This window comes from Brassica napus, chromosome C9, assembly GCF_020379485.1.
Source record: "Brassica napus cultivar Da-Ae chromosome C9, Da-Ae, whole genome shotgun sequence".
Taxonomy (NCBI): Eukaryota; Viridiplantae; Streptophyta; class Magnoliopsida; order Brassicales; family Brassicaceae; genus Brassica; species Brassica napus.
The window spans coordinates 46196327-46206168 of record NC_063452.1 but is presented as its reverse complement, the minus strand read 5'-3'; the positions used below and the strand labels follow the sequence as shown (position 1 = coordinate 46206168).

At 43.0% G+C, this 9842-nt stretch overlaps 2 protein-coding genes across 4 annotated transcripts; both read right to left on the bottom strand.

Annotated features, from left to right (window-relative positions):
• Positions 1-352: 352 nt before the first annotated feature.
• Positions 353-5068, bottom strand: LOC106403661 (uncharacterized abhydrolase domain-containing protein DDB_G0269086-like). 2 transcript variants are annotated; one of them, XM_013844470.3, is made up of 3 exons: positions 3462-5068; positions 2458-3391; positions 353-2369 (listed from the first exon to the last, which is right to left on the bottom strand). In XM_013844470.3, exon 2 carries the CDS (start codon positions 3288-3290, stop codon positions 2481-2483), a length of 810 nt encoding a protein of 269 aa, XP_013699924.2. In that variant the 5' UTR covers positions 3291-3391; positions 3462-5068; the 3' UTR covers positions 353-2369; positions 2458-2480. The 2 variants fall into 2 exon arrangements, with proteins under 2 accessions (XP_013699924.2, XP_048624625.1); XM_048768668.1 differs by having other exon boundaries at positions 359-2369; positions 2458-5068.
• A 182-nt stretch (positions 5069-5250) lies between these two features.
• On the bottom strand, positions 5251-7632 carry LOC111213392 (E3 ubiquitin protein ligase RIE1). 2 transcript variants are annotated; one of them, XM_022715139.2, is made up of 4 exons: positions 7048-7632; positions 6315-6835; positions 5879-6233; positions 5251-5689 (listed from the first exon to the last, which is right to left on the bottom strand). In XM_022715139.2, the coding sequence occupies exons 2-4, from the start codon at positions 6800-6802 to the stop codon at positions 5543-5545; spliced, it is 990 nt and encodes a 329-aa protein (XP_022570860.1). In that variant the 5' UTR covers positions 6803-6835; positions 7048-7632; the 3' UTR covers positions 5251-5542. The 2 variants fall into 2 exon arrangements, with proteins under 2 accessions (XP_022570860.1, XP_048624624.1); XM_048768667.1 differs by having other exon boundaries at positions 5251-5686; positions 7048-7480.
• Between the last annotated feature and the right edge of the window lie 2210 nt (positions 7633-9842).

Here is a 9842-nt window from a genome sequence, read left to right as displayed (position 1 = left end):
AGGAAATGCTACTCGACGCCCTTGATGAGATAGAAGAACGACGAGATCAAGCTCTGCTGCGCATCCAGAACTATCAACACCAGATCGAGAGTTGCTACAACAAAAGGGTCCGTGCCCGACCTCTGGAACTCGGTGACCTCGTCATGCGCAAGGTGTTTGAAAACACCAAGGAGCTAAACGCCGGTAAACTCGGCGCCAGGTGGGAGGGACCTTACAAAATCATCAAAGTCGTCAAACCTGGAGTATACCGACTTCAAACTTCACGTGGCGAAGAAGTTCCCCGATCATGGAACTCGATGCACCTAAGACGTTTCTACTCGTATGTGTATTTCAAAAAAAAAAAAAAAAAAAAAAACCGAGTAGATGCACCCCCGTGGTCACTTCTACTCGACCGAGTAAATGCGCCACTCACGGCCACTTTTACTCGGGGAAAACGAACTACGAATGGCTTGATCCTCAACCGAGGTACGTAGGCAGCCTTAAACAGGTCCAGCTGTAACAAAATCAAAGTCAAAATCTTGTTCTTTGTCTCAACTTCTACTGAGTAGATGCCTGTTATCAAACCCAACGGCTCCCGTGTCTCCAGCAGGAGATACGCGGACACTATCGTTCCATTTCCTGGCTATGTCCTGATCAGACACTTAGCCTGAGGACTCAACAGTCGCTAGTCACATATGCCCAAGGAGCATTGACCGACTAAACGGAGTGAATCTTTAACCTTTCCTCGACTAAACGCGTAATGGACTACCTACCCAATTACTCGATTGTCATTGAGGAAACGGACGAAAGAACCTTCCACTCTTAGATTCAGTCCCTCGTTTTCGATATAGAACGATGCGCCTAGACGTCGTCTCGATCGAAACACGACAAGAGCTGAATAAAGCCCCTAGCGGTTCGTTTCCTTATCTATTTGCAAAAGCCAAAGGTCAGGAATCTATTGTCTCCAAGCGAGCACGTCGCGAGACACTAAAGATACTGACACTTACTTTAAACAAAGTTTGCAAGAACATATGAGAAACATAACAACCCACAAATTTAAAGTCCGCTTAAAACAGCGACTTGCCGATTAAATAAAAGTATGTCTAATCGTACAACAACAGGGTCTATCAAGACCACAAACAAAAAGAAGAGGAGAAAAGAACATAGGTGAAACATCAAGGCACAGAATCTTGATCGTCAGGACCTTTGGTAGCGGCAGCAGTCGGGTTTTCCGCCCGAGTAGAAATAGGGGCAAGAGAGTCTACAACAGGAAGCGGAGGAACATCCGTATTCCCAGCTTCGTAGGTCGTCTCCTCCTCAGCGGGACGCGGCAGCGACGCCTCCTCGATTCCATCGTTATCCTCCTCCCCATCCTCTCGTCCTTCGGAAGAAGAATCCGAGACAAGCACAGGATCCTCGACGCCCACGTTCTCGGTCTCTCCCTCTCGAACCGGAGTGTCGCCCATCTCGAGGCCGTCCTTTCCAGGAAACCCCTTCAGATTCTAATTCTCTAGGCGCTCGTCAAAACCGCTTCCCACCGGGGACTTGACATGCTCGGTAGGGATAGACGTGACGTCAACCAGTGGATCCTCTGATGGTTCCTCAACAATTTCGAGCGAGGTAACGAGCCGAGAAGCCGTCTCTGGCCCGATCAAGTTTACGTTCGACCCATAGGGATCAAATGACGTTCTGAACCGGTCCTCGACGAAACGAGAAGGAAGGACCAGCGGAGAAAGTGTAAGGTCGCTGTCAGACAGCGGCTCTACTCGGAATTTCATAATCTCCATCTTGTAAAGTTTCTCCTGCTCAGCGAAGACATCGATCATTTCTTGGGGGATCTCCGTCCCACTCGCCTTTATAACCTCGAGGCACTTCTTCGTTCCCGAAGCTTGGCCATACAGGTTCTTCGCCTTCTCAAAAGCCGCCAGACGAGTAAAATGGTCGCGCACGCGATCAAAACGGCGACTTGCCTTCTCAGCCATAGCAGCCTCGACTCTTTCCCTCTCACGAGTAACCTCCAAACCCCGGGAGTCCCTCAAGCGTTGCCTCTCTCTGATTAGTTTGTCTACCGCGACATCTCTCTCTTCGACTAGCTCGGTCTTCTCCTTCTCCAGGTTCGCAGCCGTTTGCTCCAAATGACTTTTTTCTCGGACAAGCTCTTTCCTCGCCGCGCTGGAAGATTTAAGCTTGCCCTCCAGCTCTTCGAACTTCACTCGAAGAATCTCTTTCTCCTCTGCGGCCTTCTCGTTGGCCTTCTTATGCTCCGCCCTTACTCTCTCGATGACCTTCAATCTCGTCTGGGCAAGCTTCTCCGAAGATCCCAACTGGATCATCGTCTGTTTCAGAGTACTATCGTACTTCTCAACGAGAAAGTTCATACTCCCGTCACTCTGCAGAAACGACAAACACAGACCACGTGAGACGTATGAACCCGACGAATCGAATAATGAGATAAAGTATGAAGAGTAGCGCAGTTACCCGAGCTCTCGAGGAAGCAGCGTCTATGTATCAGTCTTGAAGTAAAGGTCGTCCAATTGTGGCATCTCCCTCGTCCCACCACGAATTTGGCGCGTCAGCTCCGCGCACCTAAGAGGATTAAGGATTAGGGGGGTCGTCTCGTTGTAGGAAAACTCGACGCGATCGGGGAACTCGACCTTCTTCCTCCTCACAGTAGAACCTTCTGAACGAGACCCTTTCCTCGCAGACGGATCAGGAATAGATCTCTCACCCGTAATAGGATCACTGCCCCGCGCTGAGACCTCTCTCTCCTCAGGAGGGGTTTCAAGAGAAATGTCGCCTCCCGCGACAACTTCGACGAGGCCCGTCTCCACATCAGAAAGACGCGGCTCTGCCTCGATGGACTTCTTCTTCCTCTTCTTCCTGGGACGATCTTCAGGTGCCGCTTCAGAACGATCAGACTCGACGGAACCCCTTGTAGCGCCTTCTCGTCCTACTGCCGGCGTCTCGCCGTGATCAATGGAGGAAGTAGCCCCTTCGTAGGGTCTCTTCCTTCCTCTCTCTTCCTTCCTTGCTTCCAAACCCTCGGAGGTTTCGTCGAGAGAAGCGATCTCTTCAAGAGGAAGCTCTTCGGGCATTTTCCTCCTAGATTTCTTGCTCTTCTTCTTCTTTTTAGTACTCGAGGCAGGAGGCTCCGCCCCAACGTCTTTGTCGACTAAACCATGAGCTTCTTCCTTGGAAGCTCGGCCTGCGTCAGAACTGGTCGACCCTTGTACATCGGCAGGAATTGACTTCTTCGAAAGCAACTGCAGCTTCCCCTTCATCAATGCACTCAAATCCAGCACTCCGTCCATCTTTCTAGCTTCGTCTAGAAGTTTCTGCTGCTTCCGAGTAAAAAGGGACAGACGCGACTTACGGGGCCCGAGTACAACAGGAAGTCTCGATTCTCAATCAACTGTAAAAAAGAAAAAGAAGAGAGACTTAATTGTTGATAGAACCTCTTGGAGAAAGACCGATGAACTCACCTCTAGCAATCCGAGCTTCTTGACGTCTTATCCACTCTCGACTAAGATCAGGCCAACGGAGATGGCTGTGAGCCGCTATCGCCTGAGCACTCTCGAAGAATTTCTCCGGGTATGCGATCGTATTCGGGTGACGAACTGCAACAACAAGAAACATGCTGTTAGAATACTCGAATAAGGCATGATGACAAAAAACACTATCTACCAAGCGTTTTGTTCCATAGAACGCGGTAGTCGTCCCCAGGTGGCTCCGAGAAGGCATGTTCGTCAGACTTGACGTAAAAATATGAGCGCTGCCAGTCCTTCGTTTTGTTCGGGTGCCCAGCCAAGACGTTGTAGCTCGAGCGCATCTTCACTGAAAATATTCCATGTGGCTCCGCCTTCGAAAAAGTTAACTCTTCGAATACTCTCACACTCATCGAAACGTCTATCTCCGCTGCCATCACCATTAGCATAACCGCGATGTGCAGTGACCCGTTAAGCAACTGACAGATGGCGATGTCCCGACGGAATGCGTACGACGTGATCAGTCGGGGAATTGGAAACCAGAGCTTCGTATGGTCTCCAAAATAGGACTCGTAGACACACTTATAGCCAATCAGAGGCGACCAAGGACGCTGTCCCTTGGAAGGAATGATATATGTAACGCCGGCACCTCCACTTCGCCTCAATAAATCCCTCACCGTCTTGTGAGAGGAGCAAGAATCGAAGACATTCCCCCATGACTGAGCCCGCGGGTCACGAAGCAATTCGGACGGGAGTGGGCCGAGTTCTTCGAAGATCCCGCCAGGATGATAGATCGTGGGACGGCAGTCTATCTGGTCGAAAGGAATCTCCCGACTAGCTCGTCTCAAAGATCTTGAGGCTTAGCTAGACGCTTCAGAGCCGCTACCGCTCATGTCACTGCTCCCGACTTCAACGCGATCCGCACATTCATCACGGATCATCTTATGAGCATCAGCGACCAAAAGGCGTTGAGATAGGGTCATATTGTCTAAATCCCGAAGAGCGTCGCGATTAATCAAGTCGAAATCATCCGGTGGACTGTCGGCTACCCGTGCATCTCTGGTCGGACTCGGAGAATCTGCGACGCCCTTCCTTTTTTCTTCTCGCGACAAACGACCTCTCAGAGGCATGATCCTGGATTTAGGGGACGACTACAACCGCCAGACGATACCGACGAGCCTGTGTAAGGAGAAACGTACCTAGAGAGAGAAAGTAAAAGTAGAGAGAAGGGAGAGAAAGCGGAATACCTGAACTTGTAGAGAAGAATGACGAAAGCGAAAGGGGGGAGCCTATTTATAGCAAAAACAAGGGCACATCCTCCGAAGCGCAATCATTAGGTCTACAGAAACCTAAATGGGCCTCAAAGGCCCCCTAAATACCCAAAGGCTTACTCGCGACGGTTCAGTTTCTCGTTCAAACCGATCTCTAATCGAGATGCCAGACCGAAATTAATCCCCGATTTCGGTCTAAACCGGTTTTCTAACGTAAACCGATGAGATAAGTTTGAGCTCTTATATCGGGGTAATTCGCCTACCGAGTAAAACGTGCCTCCGTGACAAAAACCTCGGCGAACAAAGCAGATCATGAAGGTGTACTACTCTAAGCGACTAGAAACGTCAATAAAACGGCGTGCGACTAAACACGCTAGGACCTGATATACGAACGAACCTGACCCACAAATTCACTGAGACCGCTACGCCACTCACAAGTAAACTGGGGGGGGGGAAGGGACTTATTGTAGGAGATGGATTACATCCCTCCACAAAGCCCATCGAATAACAGGTCATTAGCAAATAAAACTGAAAATATAAGGCAAAAAGAGAAAGTAGCACATGAAGTTTACCAAGTCTACATCAAGATTCTATATGTATCTCCTCACAATGTACTTTAGGATTACTGGTGAGCTCTTTCTGTACAAAAAAGTTGACACTCACACAAATAACCTACTTGCTTCATATCAAATCAAGAAAAAAAAAACCTTTGAAAGAAGAAACCAAACCAAAAAAAAACTATATAACTTAATTTCAGAGACTTTGACTCTTAAGAGCTCTTGTCTGCTTTAGGGTGTTTGCCTTTTATCATCTGGGAAGATCTTGTTTGCAGAGAGGACAACAAGAGATGATACGAAGCCACTGATCTACACACTTTAGATGAAACTTATGTGAACATGGTAGCTCTGTTACTTCATCCTTGTCTTTATACTTTGCCAAACATATACAACACTGCTGCAAATAAAAAAAAATATATATATCAAATCTAACCCTTTTCAATCCTTAAGTGGTAATTACTATGTGATGACTCTGTTCTAGCTTGGTATGGAATCTATTTTTATTCAAAGCATGATTCAGTGTCCTGGGCATAAACCGTTATGGGACTAGCTAGTTTGATTTGTGAGTCAAAGTATTAGGACTCACTGGATCATCGGTTGCAGGAGCTGAAGCATTGTCATCGATTCGTTTGTATTTCCAGCTAGGGAGACTAGAGATTTCGTCATCAGATGCTCCTCTGTCTGAAGATCCCATGTTCATGTTGTATCCAAGGAGGCTACTAGCGAGAGGCACAATGCAACAGAGGAACATGAAGAGAAGAAAAGGAAACGAATAGCAGAGAGCGTTCCAAGCTAGAAGAGAGACGCAGAGGACGTGGAGAGTTGGAGCATGGTTGAAAGAACCGAACCTAGAATCGAACACCCAAACATTCCCAATCACAAACCAAATCGCAAAGAAAAGCTCTAGCGACGTTCTGCATCTGTTCATCAAACGAGAGCTCCTGAAATTTTACAATTCCAATACAACTTCAAGATCTTGCAAAGGGTTATATGATTCAGAATCAAAGAAAAGATAAGTTTACCTGTTGTCTTCTGTGCCTCTATGCTGCTGCTCAATATCGCCATGGTCATGGTCTAGTTGGCGAAACCGACCATACAAGAGCATGAGACTAAGGAGACATCCCACATCATAGCCTGTGATCCATAACCTCACCGGCCAAATAGGTCTCTCATCTTTGGAGATAGCTAGTGTGAATGTTATGACAGTAAGCTGAATAAACAGAGCTATGAGCTCAGACATCATCCACGTGCTGGAGTTGAAAGGGTTGGAGCCAAGGTCTGATCTTGATCCGTTCTGGTAGTGAAAAACTCTTCTCAAGAAGATGAACCATCTTGCTCTGGATACCCTCATAGCTAATCTTAAGTAGAAGGAAGTTGGAAGCCTCTCTTGAACAATAGGGGCAGTAACATGAGTGCTTTCACTTCGTGGTGGTGTGGTACATAACGACGAAGAGGATGAAATAGTGATGGAGATATTACTGGAAGATGACTCAGACTGAACAGTATCCATTGGAATTTTTCTCCAAAGCTTCAAAATTTAGACCTTCACAAGAGAAAATATTGTATAGAAAGGATCAATCTTCTGAAAGTATATAAGTTGTGTTCGCACACATGAAACGTGAAAGTATATAAACGAAAATATCATGAAAGAACACAGCAAGATTAGGGGCTAGAAAAAAAATCACCAAATTTTTATGGCCTAACAATAATTAAAACACATGAAATTTCAGTAAAGCAATATATAATCATATATACCTTTTATTTGCAACCACCAAAAAAACAAAAAAGAGGCAAACTCAGTTCCGTACACGAACTCCACGATATGTGATTAACTGATTATATAGGGACAGATAGAAGAAACGAGAGAAGAAAAGGGAAGGTGTTGTGATTATGTCAGAGAAGGTGAAGTTGGACGAGGGATGGCTACCAAGAATCAAACCATAACAACAACAAAAAGGATTGTTTATGTATTCTGCTTTGGTTCTGTTTATTTGCTTTGGTTTGAAGAGAATTAATGAAAGGGAGAAGAGAACCGTTGGACTAATCTAACTCCTGAGATTTTTGTTTATATGAAGCAAAGTTCTGATAGCAACTGCTGCTGCTGCTTCTGCTTCCAACCGCCAAAGCAGACCCTTCTCGCTCTACTACTCTGTTTCTCTCTCTCTCTAGAACTTGAGAGGAAAATTTTATTTGATTTTTCTCTACTTTTTATTTATTTAATAATTTTACTTTTCGGAAAAGGAAATGGATAAGAAGAAAATCTCGATGAAGTCATCAAGTCAAGTCACCATATCACGATCTTTTTGTTATAACAGAAAGATCTTTTTCTTGTTGTTCATTTCCCCAACTATAGCAATATGGGAAAAACCATAAAATGCTATTTTCTCGGCATCCATACTTTACCTTGTAAGCAGTATGGTTAGTATTTAATCCTATAAAATATAAATATATACATATATCCACACATATATTTTTAACAGAAATAGTGAATTATAATGGTTTTGAGATAACGAAAATATTTAATTTTGCTTCAAGGTTTTTTTTTTTTTTTGTAACTTCTTGCTTCAAAGTTTTTGGAGGATATTGAGTATATTTGTTTCTAATTAGAAAAATAACAGAGCAAGCATCGATAATCCACTATTTTCTTGTTGTAAAAATATAAAGAAAAAATGAAATAAAATTATTTTGGTTATAACTAATATACACACGCATTCTTTGGGAGATTACAATATTAACAAAAATACTAATTTTTACAACAAAATCGAATAAATTAGCGGGAGGAGATGGAAGGAGTGGGGATGGTTGGCTAACTAATATCGACCAGAAGAGTTTCTATCATCCAAGTACTGGACCCCATTCTCCACGTTGTGTTTGCCCTCAATCTTTGATTTATATTTTGGCGGATTATATATACAGTGACGAAGAAAAATAATATAAGAGAAACCAATTACGAATACAATAAAAATGAATTAACATTTCGTTGACCAAAAAAAGTTGACAAAAAAAAATTAACATTTCTAGAACGTTCAGTTTATGTCGGAGGTCCTTGGTCAAGCAATCGTATCTTCGGGTACATTTCCTTATTGGTAAAGTTCCAAATAATTATATCTGAAACTAGGGTCAGCCCGCCCTACGGGCGGTATATTAGTTAATTTGATATTCACTAAATGTTCGAGTTGAAATTTGTTTTAAGATTCAAAAATTTGGTTATCTGTTATGTGTTACTTATTAGTATGCGGTGGTATAGTTGTTTTTCGATTATTCTTGCTTTGGTATTGTATCAAATTAACTAATTTTCAAACTCATAATTATAGATGTACAAATGTGGATTTGTGATAAAGTTTGATGACAATACTGTTTTTCCTTTTTAATTCTTATTCATAGTGGAGTGTGCATGTGTCAGAAAGAGGCCTATAACAACTTTTATGTTTTTGCGTATAGATTTTAAATATATATTATTTTGTATAATGCATACTTGCTCTACAACATTTGCTTGTAAACTAAAAAAACTGTTTTCTATATTTTTAAAAGAGAAAATATTTAGTCTATAATATAACATGGACATATGTATTGACTATATATAGAAGTTGAATGTTATTTTAAAATGACATATGTATAGAGGTTTTTCAACCATTACTTCACTGGCACAAAACATTTATAACTGTAAATATCTTCTTTTAAAAGCAAAACTAATAAAAACGTGTACAACAAATGTATTTTGATATATATTATATGCATCAAGTTATAAGGATTGGAAACATTGCAAAACTGTTTGGAGCAAAGTTTTTAACTTCACGATCTTCATCTTGACGTCAGTTCAGTGTCGGCCCTGGCCACAAGCAGAAGAAGCATGGGCTTCCAGCCGACACGATAATAAGTATTTTCGCGGCCACATATTTATAAAAAGTGACTTCAGCCTAGTGGTTCTAAGAGAAATTACCAGTGCTAGAGGTGCTGGGTTCGATTACCCCTGACTGCATTCATTTATTTTGGCTCCAAATATAAAATGGGACACGTGTCACTCCCATAACGCAGGACTTGATGACGTGGCTTCACGGGAGAGAGGCGAACATTTCTTTATATATATAGATATATATAGATATATAGATAGATGTATTTTGATATATATTATATGCATCAAGTTATAAAGGTTGGAAACATTGCAAAACTGTTTGGAGTAAAGTTTTTAACTTCACGATCTTCATCTTGACGTCAGTTCAGTGTCGGCCCTGGCCACAAGCAGAAGAAGCATGGGCTTCCAGCCAACACGATAATAAGTATTTTCGCGGCCACATATTTATAAAAAGTGACTTCAGCCTAGTGGTTCTAAGAGAAATTACCAGTGCTAGAGGTGCTGGTTTCGATTACCCCTGACTGCATTCATTTATTTTGGCTCCAAATATAAAATGGGACACGTGTCACTCCCATAACGCACGACTTGATGACGTGGCTTCACGGGAGAGAAGCGAACATTTCTTTATATATATAGATATATATAGATATATATATAGATATGTATTTTGATATATATTATATGCATCAAGTTATAA

Bases quoted from the DNA above. Each gene is read 5' to 3' on its own strand.
- LOC106403661 (XM_048768668.1), bottom strand. From the start codon at position 2,357: ATGAACTTTCTCGTTGAGAAGTACGATAGTACTCTGAAACAGACGATG.
- LOC111213392 (XM_022715139.2), bottom strand. From the start codon at position 6,802: ATGGATACTGTTCAGTCTGAGTCATCTTCCAGTAATATCTCCATCACT. The intron at 6,234-6,314 runs GTAAACTTATCT...GTAAAATTTCAG, and splicing joins AGAGGCACAGAAGACAACAG to GAGCTCTCGTTTGATGAACA. The intron at 5,690-5,878 runs GTGAGTCCTAAT...TTTTATTTGCAG, and splicing joins CTCCTGCAACCGATGATCCA to CAGTGTTGTATATGTTTGGC.